The sequence below is a fragment of the Empidonax traillii genome, unplaced genomic scaffold (assembly GCF_003031625.1).
Source record: "Empidonax traillii isolate 1590-97213 ecotype Southwest subspecies unplaced genomic scaffold, ASM303162v1 scaffold1353:size134171, whole genome shotgun sequence".
Taxonomy (NCBI): domain Eukaryota; kingdom Metazoa; phylum Chordata; class Aves; order Passeriformes; family Tyrannidae; genus Empidonax; species Empidonax traillii.
This window is the reverse complement of record NW_020956546.1, coordinates 1-18,366: the sequence shown is the minus strand read 5'-3', so window position 1 is coordinate 18,366 and position 18,366 is coordinate 1. Positions and strand designations below refer to the sequence as shown.

Here is an 18,366-nt window from a genome sequence, read left to right as displayed (position 1 = left end):
ATCGCCGCCCTGGGATTCCCATCTGCTCCACGGCACAAGGAACCAATTCCAAGCCTTCGCCCCAGCGCACAGGAACCATTAAACCCCCGTCCCTGCACTCCCAGAGGGACACATTGGATCATCCCAAACTGCTCTCCCCTTCCCACTAGGAACGGGGAGAAACACCTGGGAAAACATCCTCTCCCACTGCTTAAAGCATCTTTCCCTGGGAAAGTCTCTTATCCCCAAAGCTGGCTGAAAGCAGCCATATGAGAAAGCCATTAATGGAACAGATTTCCTCGTGGAAGCTGAAGAAATGCTCATTTTCATGATTTTTTTTCTGTGCAAAAGGGATTTCTTTGGAAAACAACTTCAACTAAACCAGGAGTTGGTGTTGATGATCCTCGTGGGTCTCTTCCAACTCAGGATATTCAGCGATTTGACAAAACTGGAATCAAATTCCTTCCCTCTCCCTCGGCACTCGAATCCTAGAATAGCCTGAGTTGGAAAGGACCTACAAGAACCATCCAGTCTTGGCTCTGGCCAAGGCACTCCAAAAATCCCACCCTGTCCCTCTGAGCGTTGTCCAAACCCTCCTGGAGCTCTGGCAGGTTGGTGCCATGACCACCTTTTCCCTGGGGAGCCCGTTCAGTGCCCAACCACCCTCTGGGGGAAGAACCTTTTCCTTTTACTATCAATTTATTAAACAAACACAGCTAAAGCTCCCACAGGACTGCAGACAGAGCCCCATCCCACCAACCCCGTGGCAGACTCACCGTTGATGTAGAGGGCCAGAGGAGCTGTGGTAAGGAGGACAACCAGAGGTTGCCCCGAGAAGAGGGCGTAGAGCAGCCCCCCAATGCACTGCCCCACGATTGTCTTCCTCACATCTGGAAGGAGAGAAACAACAAACAGGGGTTTTAATCAACACCCCTCCTCCCCCAGCTCAAGGAGCACTCACAGGGCAGAGGAGCCAACCAGTAATTAGTAGGAACAATGTGTAGAGTTTACAGAGGGGTAACACACTGTGAAAGCAAAATAACCCTCTGTACTTGTACCAGCAATTCAGGTTTCCAGATATTCAGCTAAAATAGATGACCTTGTGCATAATAGTGTGGGCTTTGCTTTGGGGTTTTTTTTTAGTGTTTGGGTGTTTATGTATATACATTTGTTGCATTTTAAACAGCTATAAAACATAACCAGTGTTTGTGGAGGCCTCCAGGACAAGATTGGGACACAGACTCCTATGAGCTGTGACAGCAGCATGAAATGCTTCAGGGCCACAGCTGGGACAAAGGATGATGCTTTTGCTCTATACCAGTGGTTTGGATACTGGCAATCAAATTCAGATCAAAAGCACAGCAACTTCTACCAGGAAAAACGTGCAGGTTAATTACACAGTTCTAAAGTGAGCATAATTTAAAATACAGTAGGATAACACGTCCATATCTGTCCAAGTCCGAAGCAGTGTTCAGTTTTTCTGGTCTTCTAAGAAAGTCATGAATTAATTAGGAAAAAAACTCCAACCCTTCAGTCATGGTTTTGTGCTGGGTTTTTTTTTCCCCCCTCAGTAAATAAAAACTACGAGAACTTTGTGTGTCCACAGTTTAAACACATGGAATGAGACGCACAAAACTGATCAACTCACCAATAGCTCCTCGTGTATTTTCATCATTGAGCGACCCGAAGGCAATGGATGGCAGGAGGCAGGCAAAATACAGGAAGATCATCGTGGTGATGTATTTTCCTATAGCTTTGTTGTTTCCAATAACACCTAGTGCAGAAAACACAACAAAACCCCACATCAGTGCTGCCCAAAAAGCACTGAAACCTCACTCACACCAGCCACGAGAGCCATTAGTTCTTCAGGAATTCAGTCCACGCTTCAAACACGTAAGCAGGTTGTTAACTTTTGATTTTGCACAACCACGCTCCTTGGTTCACCTGGGACCACAAGCACCAACGTGCCCACCAGACATTTTTGGCACCGCCAAAAAAAGGGAAATACAAGAAGTTCTCTCCACAGTTTTACCAGTGCCAAAAGCTCGGAAGAGGATCAAGGCAGAAACTGTGAGTTTAGGGTTCATAAACCCCCATCTCTGCCTTTTTAACACCAACTTTCATAAGTACTCTGGATTAGGTCCCAAATGAGCTTCACGATGATCACTTGTCTTCCCAACTCATCACGTCTTGGGCAGGAAAACACGAAGCTCTTGTTGTATTTTTCCCTTTGTCCCCCAGGTTATAGGTTTGAATCAATAATACGTTACCCTGAGCCAATTAATGGTAGCAGATTACAAAAAGAAACAGCACAGGAGGGCAGGAATTGAGACATTGAGATATGCTTTAACGAGCCCTGCTGACAGAACAGCTTCTTTCTTTTCCATCCACTCACCACCCCCTCTTCTCATCTCCGTCGGAAAAAACACAGCAGGCCAAAACAAAAAGCAGCCAGAAAGAGAATTAAAGTGTCAGACTATGAATTTAAGGGCCTGTGAAGTAGCTCTGCTTCCCTTTCCTGTTTTCTGGCTGATGTTGCATCCCCAGTGAGCTCATCTCACACAGGAGAGAGCGAGAGCAACAACGGCTGATACAGATCGAGGAGAACACGACTGTTCCCACACAACAGACAGACTGGAGAGAGTCTTTCTCCAAGAAAACCTTGCAACAGCCCTGTTTCAAGGTGGCCTGGCCTGTGCCACCCCCTCCTTGATGGTGCTCTGGCTGCAAAGCACTTGGGACAAGCTTGGAGGTGCCGAATTCCCCCCTTTCTGGAAGCGTCCGGAGCAGTGAAACCCCACACAGGCTCCTCGATTCCCAACAAAGCTTTTGCAGGATCAGCCCCTTGCTGAGAGAGGTAAAAGCCAAGGAGTTGGATCAGAGAAGGGAGGGAGGACTCGGCCTTAGAGGTTATTGAAGCAACACTGAAAATCTCTGTCAATGGGATGAAACAAAAAAAAAAGGTCTCTCGGATGACTTTGGGATCTTATCTAACATCTGGTTTTCTGCACCGTTTGCAGCGCAGAGATAAGGACAGAGAGAGGATGCAAAACCCAAAAATCAAAGGTGGTGAGTAATGAACAGGCAGCCACAGGAATGAAGGACACCTTGTGAGGTTCCTGTTCGCAGACACAAGAGGAACAGACGTAAATAGGACCTCTGAGCATCCTTAAACTTCAGGCTGAAACTCGACAAGAGACATCTCAAGCACGTAAATATGAGCTTGACCTTCCGGGAGCCATCGGGCCAGCTGTTCCCAGGGAAAATTCCTTGCAATTTCTTGTGAAGATTCAGAAAACCACAGGCCAACATTCCTGACCGCTCCTGGCAACCAAAAGGCCCGAAATGTCGTTCTCAGAGATGAGCACTGCTCATGTGATCCCAAGCCCAACAGCTGCAGGTCCTACCTCGCACTCCAAACTGCCCGAGGCCTTTGGAGACAGGGAAAGATTTGGCAGGGATTGAGTGGTGGTTCTGTAAGTAGAGATGGTCCTATCCTTGTTCAGAGGGCTGTGTGTCACTCCAAAATACTGGGGTTTGGACAAAGGAATCTTTCCAACGTGAAAATTCAGAAGCAACGATGTCTGAAAGCTTTGAAATCCTAAAGCTTTGCCTTCCTAAAAGGACAAGCAACCAGGACCAGAGAAGCAAATATATGTATTTTAAAAAAAGGTTTGGGTAGTTAAACTACAGTATGAGAGGGCAGAAGGAAGGAAGAAGCCTTGAAAAGTATCAGCAAAACTCATCCGTGGCTTTTGGTTTCAGTTCCAATCCTTGCTGGTCATGGAGGTCCTTATGTCACATAAGGATGGGGCCTCAAGGGGAGGTTTAGGTTGGACATCAGGAGGAACTTCTCCATGGAAAGGCTTGTCAGGGGCTGCCCAGGGAGGTGGTGGAGTCCCCACCCCTGGAGGTGTCCAAGGAAGGACTGGATGTGGCACTCAGTGCTCTGGGCTGGGGGACAAGGTGGGGATTGGACACAGGTTGGACTGGATGATCTGGGAGGTCTTTACCAACCTCAATGGTCCTGTGATTCATCCTGGCTTGCGTCCAAGACTTCCAGTACTCTCCTTAATCCATAATCAGCCAGATGAGATCCAAGGAACAAAGAATCTTTCCGGTGGGCAGCAAAATTCACTTTGCAACGGAGACAACTACACCAGATAACATCTACCCTTCCACAGACATGACTGCTCCCAAAAAATCTCCCCTTCCACAGAGATGACTGCTCCCAAAAATCTCCCCTTCCACAGCCATGACTGTTCACTGAACTTCAGTTAAAGTCCTGACCTAACACTGCCTCCTTGCACAGATCCACCTGTCACAAGCACTATAATCCAGCCTTAACCACAATTTACCTTTTGCCTTCTTGAAGTCGACATCTGGCAGAGCATTTTCAGGATGCATTTGCATCATTTGCAGCCTGACTCCACACTCAGAAGAAGGTGGGCTGTGCTATGGTGGCATTTCACCTGTGACAGGCTCATAAAGCCACTGAAAAACGTGTCACTCCAATTGCACCGTGAACATTTACAGCACAAAGATCAGCTCTGGCTGCAGCTGTGAGGTTTGGGTAGCTGATTATTGCAGGAGCAATCCCCTGACATTAAGGTGTATCTACACATTGAAATGGGGAGCAATTATATTTTATATTCATCAACGTGACAGTTCTGCTGTAACTGCCTGGATTTCTGAAATGTCACAGTTTTGAGAGACAAGGGGAGAGTTTCAGAGGAAACTGCGACATTCCTGGCCTTGCTTTGCCTGGGAAGTGGAGACCCAAAGACTGGGCTATGAGCTCCTTAAGTCTATTCATTTCACATTTACTAAACCAAAGTCTTGACTGATGGACCTTCTATGAAATATCCATCTATGTTAATGTTACTTTCCAATTCCCTGAAATATCCTGTGCAAAACAAGTTGAATTACACTGACCCACAGCCCAGCAGAAATGGCATGTCTATTAAAGCCCTAATTTAAAAAAAAAAATTCATATTTTAATATTAAGAACACCATAAGAGTATCTGTTCATAGGTCTTCAGTCATAAAACCCCAGAATTACAAACTTCTAACGCCCTCAAGATGGGCTTTTTCCTCCTTCCTCAACAATGGAATCCTGCAAGACAAGGTGGCCAGGGCAGCCAAGGTGGGAGAGTCCAAGATCTGGCACACCCAAATCCAGAGGCAACATTCCAGAGGGTTTAAGCTCCAAGTTCCATCAGACAACCAGCAAGACAAAGAGTTCCCTTTCCAATCCCGTTTTTCCAGTGCCCTCAAGCCTTCCACCTGAGCACACCCGCATTACAGGGAGTGTTGAAGATCTCCCTCCTGCAAACACCTCACCCAAATTCCAAGGATTCTGCCTTATTCTCAGAAGCTGGTCAGGGACCCTCTGCAGGACCAAGGACAGGGAGAAATCCACCCCTGCAGCTGAACTATCCACCCACCACGGCCACGTACCAAAGACACAGGTCCAGAAAAACAGGGGGAAAAGGGAATAAGCCTCAATCTTCCTCTTTTTCCTCCACTCTCCCTCCTCCCAAGGGAGGGAGAACACGGCAAAGCTCACCAGAAACATCTCAGGCACCTCAAACTTCCCACTGGGCACTTCAGGCACTACCTCGGTGTTTAATTCTCTGTGTTGTACCACAAAAAAACAGACACTGAAGAATAAAGACAGCAACTTTTAGGAGGGTCAGAAAACTTGTATCTGAGCTTAGGCAGGTTTCCCTCCTTCAGTCAAACCAGCCTCAATATAAAGAAATTTCAGGAAGCTCCCGTGGCTTGGCTGAGATGTAAAGAGCAATAAAATGGATACAGGAGTGTTTTGAGCCTCTCTGACAAGATCAGGATGAATCATGATCAAATCACATTATTTTTTTGACCCAGCACAATCCTGTATGCAAGGGCTGAAGGCATTAAGAAGAGAACACGTGCCAAGCGGTGTGAATTCCAGTTTAAAGGAAAACTACAGGTGTTTTTAGGCTCAGCATGATCCAACTGTTTCATCTTCGTGTGCTGCTGCTGGAAGACATCTATTACAAGCAGCTACAGCACTAAAATCCCGGACCAAAAGTTAAAAAAAAACCCTTCCTTGATCTCTGCACATTCAGGAAGATGCACAAGGCTCCAGAAAACAAAGCTGACAGGCTCCTAATCTGGAGTAAAAAAGGAAAAAGAAGACAAAGACTATTCCTTTCTTTCCCAGGTCATGGTGGTTAAGGATAATTTAACGGCCAGATATGTGTAGTGTGGGAATAAGACCAATCCCACAGAACTCCAACTGACCAAAGATGTGCTGGTCCTACAGCAGCCTCACCATTTATCACCCTGCCCTTAATGGATTTATCTGTCTAACCCAAACCCCGGGATTGCTTCCCAGGTCGAGGATTTAGAGACTCCAACCACTCAAAAAAGCAGCATCTGTGCAATGCAGAGCTCTTTGATGATGCACATGTGGCTGTCTGGAGCGCAGATACACTTGGATAGTTCAAATCCCTCATGTTCTGAGACTCTGCTGCCTTGAGATGGTCCAGGAATTCCACATTCCTGATCACCTTCAGTCTCACTGGTTTTATGGCAGATGCTTTATGCTCCACCTGGTTTTCATTTCAAGCAGCTCCTTAAGGAATTCATCCTAATTTCTGGCTTCTGGGAAGAAATGGCACATACTAATATATAGGTTTGGGGTTTTTTTTTTCAAATTCCCCTTTCCCTATATCCTATTTGAAAGGGCACAACTGTTCCTGGGGCAAGAACTTCCCATTTGAGCTGAAGTGGTTCTGGAGTTTCACTGGGCTCTTTTCTGCACCCCTAGAAGTTTTGTAACAATGTTTTTTAACATAAAAAGTTATATTTTATACCAATTTTATACCCACTCTGTGCATCAGGGCATGGAAAGCCTGTGGAGCTGGGCTCCCCAGGGCTGAGGCAGCACACACAGGTTGAAATTTGGATGCCTTCTGAGCCAGAACAGGGACCTTCAAGTGGGTTTCCAAATCTGCTGACAGCCGATTTCACACACTTCATCCTCAACACACCTCAAATCCCCAGAGAAATCAGCATAAGCCTGACTCCAAACGGAGCCTCCTTATCCCCCTAAAACTCCTGGGAAGAGTTTCATCCCAGCAGGGACAGAGCAGCTGGAGAAAGCATCCAGCTCTCAACCCCTGTGCCGAGCCAGCAGCTCATCTCATTCTCTGAGTGGATACCACGCAGCACACTGTGGGGAATGAAAGCATTCCCAGCTGGAAAAGCTGGATCTCTGTGGGAAGCAACTCCCCAGACACAGAAGGCGTCTGATAAACCCCGCAGGGTTCTCCCTGCCTGCACTCCACTTTTTAATTTATGCAAACTTCCTGTTGTTTGATACTTGAACACCCTAACCAGCTCACCAGTAAGCCCAAGAAAGGCGTTTTGATGTCAGGCTGGGGCTCTCCAATCATGGTTTGCCCTGAAGACTTCTCCCAGCCTTCAAGGATCCCTGAAAGTTTGAAAGAGAAACGGGACGAAGCGACTTTTTAAACCCCACGAGGCCACTGCACAAAGCCCCCCAACCTGGGGCTCAGTGTAAACTCTGTGTTGTTGCTGCTGGGATCTGGTGAGAGCAGACAAGCTATATCCTGTTTTTCACAACACCAAGCTGTGAAGTTACTGCGGGGCTCCCATTTTTGTTGAAGCATTTTCAACTCCCACAGCATCGCTGGAAATACGGTTGGTGATGGACTGCAAAGGCAGAAGGAAGGGTTTATTAGGCCAGTGCTGACTAATTAGGCTGCAGTGAGTTGGTCTGAGCCTCCACACGGCAATAATCGATGCATTTAACGGCCTCGCTGCTTCACAAAAATTAAAATCCTCATCTACACCCCGTCAGCGCCTTAATTAAGGAAACACTGCAAGCTCCGCGTCTCCAGTGCACCACCCTGCCCATTCACAGCCTTTTGTCAGATTGTTCTTATTTAAATAAGGAATGAGAGGGCTATTACACATATCAAAGCACACTGTAAACAGGACATCACATCACCAAAAACACACACAGAAAAAAAAGAAATCCCAAGCCGGGCCCAGGCTTTCATAAACATTGGCCAACCTTACCATCGGTGAAGTCCAACGCGTACACTGGAAACCTTCGTGCAATGTCATCAGAAATCCCCTTGCCAACGTTGAGGAACTCGTGCAGCTGAAGAGAAAGGAAGGAAGTGCTGTGTCAGTGCAAAGGCTCCACGCATTGTTCGCGAGATCGAGCTCCTCATTCAGCCCGGAGAGGGGCAGAGCTGCTGGATTTCAATAGCGCATTCAACTCCCCCCCGCCTTGTCGTGGTAATAAAAATAAACTCGTTGGGTCTCGATTTATATCCTCAATAGCATAGTAAATGAGAAAATATTCCCTCCACTCCCACCCACAGACCACCCTGTTTTCCTCCCTTCCTTCCCTTTTTCCCCCTCCCGTCCGTATCTGCATCCCTGGGTTTTGCAGGTGAGGGAGCTGAGGACCCACTGCAGAGGGTTGCACCTTGGGTGCCCCTGGGGTTAAACATCAGAGATGCCAACTTTTTTTCTTTAGATTGATTCCAGCCCAAAAAAAACCTCTTCCCCCAAATCCACACGAAGGGGGATCCCCAGCAAGTGCTCCATCCATTGGAGTTAAAAGCAGACCTCAGAGAAGATGTAAAAAGGGAATTAAGGTTGTCTTCACCTCCAGCTCCACCACCAAAAGGGAACAAGCTTGAATAACTGCACATAAATCCAACCTATAATTTTTTCCCATTAAAAGGCAGTAAGAACACCGTAGAAGGGTTCCAAATATCCAGCATATTCCCTTTCATTTCTGGTCTGGGGGGCCTGCAAGGTGCAGAGTGATTGCTGACCCGATCCCGCGCTCACCACAGGCAATAAAGGAGCTCGTCAGGAATAGGTGACAGCTGCTATTGACTCTCAGCCTCCCAATCCTCCCAAACCCATCCTTATGGAAAGCACATGGAAAGAGTCAGAGTAGGCAACACTTGCAAATGAGGCACCTGTCAGATTTTTTTTTTCCCCACTGTTATTCTCTGAGCACACACACACACTACTCTGAAAAATCAAATGCACCTTTCCAGAGCGATAACAACCCCGGCTGTCTCATTTAAAACATTTCATGTATTCGCTGCAGAATTAGACACAAAAGACTTTTTATAACCTCTGCTAGAGGGTGTAAAGGAGGGGGGAGGGCGGAAATAAACAATCACAGATCCAAAATTTACACGGAGAGATCATCTGAAAGCAGCAGGGAGCTCTTGCTTTGGTTTGGTTTATGTGGAAGCTGATGAAAATTACTGCTGTAGAAAGGACTCGACACTACAGTGCTCGTTTAGATGACACACAGCTTGGCCTTCTCTGCTGGGACTCACCTGTTTGCAGCACCTGGAAGATCAGATAATAAAACACAGAAAGGAAACTTCTCCTTTAGGAGGAGTGCACTGGGCACAACAAACTCGAGGGTTTGGGGTGTTAAAAAAAGACACCTCGGAGGACCAGCTCATTTATCGGGATATGTTCTCTCGTATTTCATACCTAACTCTGCTGCAATTTGCCAACACCCCTGTGGAATTTTAGAACAGCTTAAAGCCTAACCTGAACAGTGAGGATGGAAAGACAGATGTGACGCTGGCAGACACCAGCAAGCCATCTGCATTTTAAGGATTTTTGAAGAAGCCACATTCAGGGGTGGGGTTGGACATCAAAGCCACATGCACTCCAAAAACCAATTTAATTTCCCCCCCTCTCCCCCTCCCCCCACCAGAAAGAGATTCCTAAAGGCATGAGTCAGCCAGAGAATCACAATGGCTTTAATGACAAGGATGTTTACTTATCATGCTGCAGTGAGCACAGGGAAAATGATGCTCAGGGTGTCTCATCTTCCGGGGCAGAGGCACAGGGAGGGAAGGGGCACCTGGGCACAAAGGCTGCTTGTGGGGAGCTGTGAGTGGCACTTCCAAGGGTGGGGCAGCCATAGCTTCTCTGGGCAACCCATCCTTGGGCCTCAGCACCCTCTCAGGGAAGAATTCCCTCCCAATATCCAATGTAAATTTACCCTCCTTCAGCCTAACCCCTTCCCTCTTGCCCTGTCACTCCATGTCCCTGCCAAAGTCCCTCTCCAGCCTGCCTGCAGTCCCCTTTAGGCACTGCAAGGCTGCTAAAACAACAAGTTATAAAAGATGAAATAATATAAAATATAAAAGACCAAGTTTGACCGACCTCTAAAGTCACAGCCCTTCTTGATTTTGCTTTTACCCCCCAGCCTATCCCACCACACACACCTTCCCTGCCCAACTCTGCTCCAGCCACGTTTCAGTCTGATCCCTTTTGCCTCCTGCCATCTTCTGAGGATCCCAAAAACCTCGGTAAGGACAGTGCTGACACTTCACTCTTGTCCTTTTTCATGTCCCTCATACACCCCAGTGCTGGAAATGTTTTGGACTGCCATTCCCTGCTCCTTTCTCCCTCGGAGTGTTAAGTTTGGTTGGCTCATTGGCTTCCCACTCCTCTTCACGATGTCATCTCTCAATGAGATTGAGATTTAACCACTTTTGATTTAACATCCTGACCCCAGGTGGCCTCAGGAACACACAGCTCCAGGCTTATCAGCTTTAGGAGCTGCAGCTCAGGAGCACCAAATCCTCCTTCAGGCTCCTTGTAAGTCCACCCAGTGTTCTTCTCCTGCTGTTTTTAACACACAAATCAGAAAAAAGCAGCAAAGGAGCCAAAAAAAAAAAAAACCAAACAACTAGAAGGTCATGGATTATCCACTTTCCATTCCAGAAATCCCTCTTAAATCTCTTGCCCTAAGTGACCAGTACTTGGGTTATTGGGAGAGGCTGAGCCAGCACTTAACAGCAGCTAGAGAGCCAAACAGAAAATATCTGCCCCAACAACTCTGCCCCTTTCTCAGCCCTCCACAGAAGTACTGGAGAGCTGAATGAGGTTGTTTTTACAGACCAGAGACTCACACTATATCCTCCCTCCTGCTGATGCTGAGCAAGCACAGCCCCCACCCCCCCACCCCTCAGCAAATCCACCCAGGACACAAAATCACAGCCAGGAAACATCCCAGCTGTTCAGGGCTCCTCCATGAGCAAAATCACAATTAGATGCCTCAGTAAACAAGAGGATTTCAGGCTGACTTAATTATGATTGAGTACGTAGCCTTGCCTAAATAATCCTCTGAGATGAGCCAAAGCAGAGTGACAGTGCTGTAGGCACAGCATGGAATGTGACTGGCACATCCCCCTCAGTGTTTTTAGCAGAGGTAAAAAACAAGCACTTGCAAAAAAAGAAAAAATCCCACTCAGAATTTAAAGCCCTTTTCTCCCTCCATCAGTGCAGGACCAAGGGATGAAGGGAGGCAGGAGGGAGGTTTTCGTGTCACCAGGAGACTTTCCACCCTCCTGAGAGCTCACTGTGAGGACACAGCAGCTCCAGGGTATTTATTTCACCGGGGGTGGCTCACAGGTTGAAATTACAGCCCTGATCTCATGTGAGGTTGATGCTTCCATCCCTGCACAGGGGGAGGGGACGATGCTGGAGAAGACACCTCCAGCCCAGCTCTCCCTAAGGGCTGAAGGATAAAAGGGTTTAAAAAACAACAGTTTACCAAATCCAGACGACTGTCAATGCCCAAAAGCAAGAGCTGAAGAAACAAGAATCACTGTCCATCTACAGCTCTGGCTCAGAGGCATCAAAGCCCTGCCTGGCCAAGGCTGCTTTTCCAACGAGGCTGGTAGGAATCACCAGTGCCAACATAAGCTCAGTGTTGCATCCAGCCCTCCTGCTCACCAAAATAGAGCAGAAAACCCCCCTAGACACCTTAAAAGCAGCCAGTTTTAGGAGAAGACAGAGCCAGACGCTTCAGCTACTCTAATAAAAACTCTGTAAGGCCAAGGATAAAGGGTTAAACCTACTTTACCCAAATTACTGCTCCGAGTATCCCTGCCCTGCATGAACCTGGGTTTAAAGAGGGTTTCAGGGCTTGTTCTGCAAACCTAAGGGCAGGTATGGGGTCTAGCAAAGTTCAAAGCACTACCTATAAAGCAAGGGGATTCTGCAGGGAAAACATGAGCTTCGCTCACTTCCAGATGTGCAGATCAAACCCTTAAATCTATCCCAGGGAAAAAAAAAAGAGAGAGAGAAGTGATAAGTTAAGCAGCTCCTGCACTGTAAGCAACTCAAAGCTTTCAGGTTATTTGTAACTCAGGGACAGCAGCAGCAGCATGCTGGAGATGGCCCAGTTTGTTTTTCAGGTATGCTGTCTGCTCAAAGAATGGATTTCTGAAGGGGAAAAAACAAAGCAATGGCCAACACACAGGAAATTCCAGAAAAGAAAGCCGAGTTACAGCATTTCCCCCCGAAACTTTTAAAGCACAGAGCGAGTAATGCTTTACAGAGCTGCAGATCAAACAGGGGAGAAGCCAGGCCAAATACTGACAGGCAACTTTTTAAGTGAAATTACCGTGCAGAGATGGCCAAGAAGCCTTTTTGGCCGGGGGAAAGACAAGCAGCAGCTTCCATAGGAGCCTTCTGGTTGTAAGGACTAAGCACCTTGGACCAACAACACGCAGCGATCCATTAATCCCACCCTTGATTAAGCATCTTGAATCCCAGTCCTGTCACCATTTCACCCCTCCTACTGCTCTGCACCCCTTCAGCACCTGCCTCTTTGAAGTGGGGTGTTGTTTTTGGTGGTTTTCTTTTTGATTTACAGGAGTGAGGAAGACGGGTGGGCACACACAGCAGCCGTTTGTGGAAGCCTCAGTGCTAGGAGAGCTTCTTGCCTCCACTGGCCTCAAGTGCTTCATCCCCTCAACACCAAATCCCCCGGGATTTAAGCAGGTGGACACAAGGGACGCAGAGGTGACGTGGCCAGCCCTTACCCTGAGCGGTTTATGCCCGTGTGGCTTGTGGCCATCGCTCCTCCCCGAGGGTCTCTGGTTCACCACCGTCAGCAGGTGCCGCTGGTGGACCAAGGCCTCCTTGAACTCCTCCTCAGTTTTGGTCTCCAGGAGCTTCTGCCGAAAGGTGATGTCGGAGAACATCGTGGCAAAGGTCCTGCCCACTTCTGTGGCCGTTTTGGTGCTTTTCTGAGCGGGGGGGGGGAAAAAAAATAAATAAAAGTAAGAGAGAGAAAAAGGACTTGTAAAACGATTTCTTTTTTTTCTTTCGCTTCTGGAAAGTTAAACCCACTGGGCTCCATCTGAAGAGGAAGCTGCCTGGCTTGCAGGATCCCAAACACACCTGAGGGAGAAGGTGAGGAAGATGCTGCAGATGAAATCACCAAGCACAGCAGAACCTTGTGAAGCACCACCATATACAGGTCCTGAGCAGAAGCACCGATTACTTTACTTGACCAATTCCCCAGGACTCCATCCAAGGCTGAATCATGCTGAGCATGCACTTTATCCCTGGTTTTCTCTTCAGGGCTGCTAAGAATAGACAAATCAAAGCCTTTGCTATCTCAGAGCACCTCGGCATTACTGCTGCTGGGGTGGAGGGGTGCTGAAAGTCAAGAGACACTTCCAGCACGTAGAAGTGTCCTGATGTCCTATCTGAAAAGACTGGGATTATTGTGCTCGCCTGCTTCATCAGATCCCTATTTCCTGGGCATTAGAACTCAGCTCAGTCGGTCACTCTGGGGTAATTCTGGCAGCACAAGTGGAGATTTAGAGCTCACAGCTAAAAGCAAGAACTGGCACAGAGGGAAGGATGGGAAAGAAGCAGCTGAGCACACAGACAAGCAGCACTTGTCCATCTTCGCTAAGTATTTGGAAGGAACAGGAAATTTTCAAACACTTGAAGGAAAAGTGTCTTATTTGTGGGCTTGAACATTGCTGCGAGCCACAGGCCTGATCTTTGAGGGGACAACTTCAAACAGAAGCCAAGCCTGTTTCACTACTGCTTCAAGCACCTTGGATATTGGATACAAAGGGAACGGCAGAGGAGACTGAGCTCCCCACCCCTGCACAGATCCCCACTCTCCAAACCCTGATCTGCTCACACACCACTGCAGTCAGGCCAGATAAGACACCTACCAAGGCAAAGTTACACAGAACCAGAGCTCATTAAAAAGGCTCCTTTTGAAGCACAGTTTTAACCCGCCCACCTCTGCCACTCTCCACACTCCTCACGCAGCAGCTCCTGAAGACACCCAAACAACCCCCCCCCCCTCCTTTGGGCAGCCTCCAAGCTCCTCACACTGCTGGGAGGAGCAGCAGGGAGCATATGTGATGGATCTGAACTGCTCCTCGTGATTCAGAACACAACAGATGAACGGTTCCTTCGTGAACACAAGCAAATAACTCAGTGTGGCTCAGTGCAGGGGCACAGACACGTGGGTGGCACCGAGCTGGTCCTGAAATCATCACTCACTTTGTGCTTCTTCCATCACTCACACCACCCGCTCCTCCATTTGCCCAGAGAAGCTGTGGCTGCCCCTGGATCCCTGGAAGTGTCCAAGGCCAGGTTGGGCAAGGTTTTGAGCAACCTGGGCTGGTGGAAGGTGTCCCTGCCCGTGGCAGGGGATGGAACAAGGTGATCTTTAATTTCCCTTCCAACTCAAACCATTCCTAGGATTCCACTGCCGTCCCCTCCATCACCATAAAGTCCCTTCAGACACACCTGGCAGGACACGTTCCATTTAAGTTTCGAGGGAAAGGTTTGGATTTAAGTGAAGAATTTGCTCTGGGATGCGCTTTTAGAGTTTGCCAGCCTGGTCCTTTCAGACTGAACCATCCCTGTGATTTGCCATCACAGGGGAGGCTCCACCTTTCACCTCCAACCCTTGGGCTGGGGCTGCAAGGATTGCTTCAAGATTCCCAGTGCTGTCCCTGTTCTTTGCTTTCCCAGGGAGATGACTGAACCATTTAGAAGGAAGAGCACAGATATCTGCAAGAAAACTCAAATTTTTTTCCATCCTCCATATTAAAAAGGCCAAGGATCTGGACTGTCAGTACAACAGATGCTCATTTTCTGGGCTTTTCTCCCCCCCTCCTTGTTTAATCTGTCGCTGTCAGCAGGTTAATTATTTTAACTGCTGCACCAGAAATGCGCACTTGGAGGCGGCTGGACCGCCCCAGCTCAAATAAAAAGCCTTTTGGCAGCTGCAGCCCCGCTTGGCCTCTGCTCCCCTTTCCTCAATTCGAGGCTGCCCATTGGATCTGCAGAGTTTGGAGGGCTCGGAGCGGACGCGGAGCCGCTCGCCGGGTGCTCTGCACGGAGATAACGAGGCCACACAATGAGGGACAGATCCCTGCGGTCCCCAAATCCCCACACGGGCCCAGCTGCTCGCCTCCCGCTTTTCCCAAGGAACAGCAATAGGTTTTCAGCCTGTTGGCTTCGAGGTCTAATGCCAAAAAAGCATCGAGGCGGGGAAGGACGGGCCAGAAATCCTGGGGAAGGAGGAAACACCAGTATTTCCATTTAAACGAGGGCGGGAGGAGACAGACGGGCCAGAGCAGCAGGTCCCAAGGTCACGCTGATAGCATTGGAGAGCAGGAAGTTGAATCAGGATATATCCTGTCCCAGAAAAGGTCTCCAGCCTCTCCAGCACCTCCCAGAAGCACAGGCTCAGTAGCCCCAAGGTGCAAAGAGCCAGATGAAGTGTGAAAAGGTCTTGAGCTTTGAACCACTTGGCCATCAGCTGCAAGAACACCACCCCATCTTGGTCAAGCCAGTGCTTTCTAGGAAGACAGGATGGTGATCTCCAATTAACCTTGATGATGTTGGAGCTGCATGATCCTTGTGGGTGCCTTCCAACTCAGGATATTCCATGAGTGGAGTAAATGTGTTCACTGAGCCGCTTGTTGGCCTTGTCTACACCAAAGAACCGGCAAGGACACCTGAGCAAGCTTCAGACTTGATGCTTCAAGTGCCAAAAGCTAAGAAAATATATCCTAAAGGACATCAGGAACGCCTCACAAGCACCCCAGCATCCAAACAGTCTCACTCCTCTAGCAATAGAGCCCAAAAAACATCATCCTCCTCTTGGCTACACTACCCAGAGCTGCTGCATGGGTATAACTGTGAGCCCCACCAAGGCAGTTTGCTGGGAAATAACCCAGTGGAGCACCAGCTGTAGAATCACAAGAGCCTTTCACCAGCAGGGATAACCAGGAGCAGCACTTCTCAGCTCTAAAAACAGCAGCTGAAGTGGTAAAGCTGGAGGGGGGAAGCTGTGGAGTGACAGAGGCCCCCCGGGTGTGTGAGGGGACTGCAGACACACTGGCCCCGTGTTCTCCTCCCCATCAGGCTACAAGGAGACCAGGACACAGCTGACAAATCCACCCCTCAGGAGAGTCTAAATCATCTTGGCAACTGCTGAGAAGGTCTCAGGCCTTTTCACATCCCCTCCTGTTTCAGAAGCAGTAGTTACTAACCCCGGGAGCAGATCAAGGGGAAACCATCTCGGGTTTGGAGCCAACACTCACCATCTTGGGAGGAGCCAGGACCAGGATCACAAATCTCACTTCACAGGAGTTTTCCCCCCAGTTCTGAGGCCTCTCCAGGCGGCTGATGCAAACGTGACGTCGCTGAAGGGACTTTATAGTGCAACTGTGGGGGAAGAGGGGAGTTGTTAAGACGTGGGCACCACAACCCAAGGGCTGCTCTCTCCCGGCGCAGCAGGTTTACAAAACACACATTTCAACTCCCAGAAACACAAGGTGCTGTTGGTTGTAAAAAGAGTCCCTTCTGAAGTCTTAAAAGAGTGATTCCAAGTTATTGTTACCCCATTCTGCAGTGTTTTTTTTTTCCCCACAGCATTTGACATCCGTGTTTTTAGGGGAAATAACCTTCACAATCTGAGGGTTTTATTCTCTCTCCCTCTTCCTCTACCTGCTTTTTAACAGCCAAGACACCAGAAGACAGAGCCCAACACACGTAGTGTTTGCAGAGCTACAGAAGCTTCTGCAAGAAAAGCCTCTTATTAAAAAACATTACTGGAAAGCAGATTACACTTCATTTCACCTGATTCCCCAAAGTGCTTCTGGAAACAGCAAGGCAAGGTGCCAAACCAATATATTTCCACTTTTGCCTCGGGCAGAGATCTCTCTTGTAATGGCTTTCCCCATTTGCTCCCAGCTGTTTGTTTGGGTTTTTTTTTTTTCCCCTTTCTGGTGCCCATGTGTTACACAAACCAAGCTGCCCCCTCCTTGCTCAAGATCCTCAGAGGTCAGAGCAGGCAGGATTCCTGCTCCCAGGAAAATCCATGGCTGCAATCCAGCCCAGCTGGGGATGGGGTGGCTGTTTAGACTCCCCCAAACAAAGATTAGTAACAAGTTGTTTGAGATAAACACGGGGATCATCTCTGGAGGCCATGGAGGACCAGGTCTGTCTCCACCCTGGGATGTTTAAACAGAGCTGGGATTTGGTTAGTTGTCATTTTTCCTGCTGGGAAACTCTGGGGCTTGGTGGAGTTGCAGGAGGTGGATAATTCCAGCCTGGACTGCAGCTCTCCTGGTGCCTTTAAAGCCACCTCCTCCTCTCTCAACCCTCCTGAAAAGCACTGGTGAAAATGTAGACAGAGTTTGCCTCCTGACCCTGGAAAAGATATGGAAGTGTTTTCCTACCTCACAGTGATTTTTTAACATCCCCCCTCCTTTTTTTTTTCCCTGGTTCAAAGCTATTTCAACTTTTTGCTCCCTTTTATTGATCCAAAAAACACCTATTGTGGTCCTATGATAGGATTTACTTCTCCTTCAACTTCTCATCCATCATTCCAGCCCACTTCATGCCTTTTTAACGTGCATTCCCACAGCCAAGCACCCTAAAGGTTGTTCTACAACCAGCTCCTGAAGACCTGTGGCTGTAAATGCACTGGTCAGGAGAACACTGTATTTTCTATCAACTTCTCCATAATTTGCACTCAAAAATAATCACACCACGGAGCATTTTCTGACTGAGTTTGACTTCCTGATTGTAGATTGGAAGCAGCCTGCTCATATAAATTAATCTGACAAAGGGACTCGTCTGAGAGCAACCAAACAGCTTAATTAGAACAATACAGGTCACGAGAAAGATGACACTGTTTCATTTATTTCCTCCACCACAGCCCCTCGTGTCCTTTTTCTACTCAAATCAGCTCTGGAAGAGACAAATCTCCAGGCAGGTCCAAAGGTGAGGAATAAATACCTTCTAAAGTAAAATTGAAAACAGAGTGCAAGTTCCCTGCTGGACTCAACCAAGAGACTGGAGCTGCAACAATCCCTGTCCTTCCTCCCAGGGGATCAAAAGGAACACAGACAACACTTGTTTTCACAACCAAATCCAAGCCCTTGGTTGCAATCCAGCTGTAGAGCTGGAAGGCAGACAATTCTCCTCGTGTTCCAGTTCAACAAGCCCAGGGGGAAGACACAAACT

General features: G+C 48.1%; 1 protein-coding gene across 1 annotated transcript in view; it reads right to left on the bottom strand.

The window, feature by feature from the left end:
• The window catches only part of SLC4A11 (solute carrier family 4 member 11), a gene marked incomplete at its 5' end in the record, with an annotated part of 38,521 nt that extends 21,961 nt beyond the window's left edge, over window positions 1-16,560 (bottom strand). Inside the window, 5 exons of the mRNA XM_027906758.1 lie at window positions 756-869; window positions 1,628-1,753; window positions 8,074-8,158; window positions 12,888-13,094; window positions 16,437-16,560. Of these exons, the coding sequence (XP_027762559.1) occupies window positions 756-869; window positions 1,628-1,753; window positions 8,074-8,158; window positions 12,888-13,094; window positions 16,437-16,560 (656 nt within the window). The remainder of the gene's footprint in view (window positions 1-755; window positions 870-1,627; window positions 1,754-8,073; window positions 8,159-12,887; window positions 13,095-16,436) is intronic.
• Window positions 16,561-18,366: the final 1,806 nt, after the last annotated feature.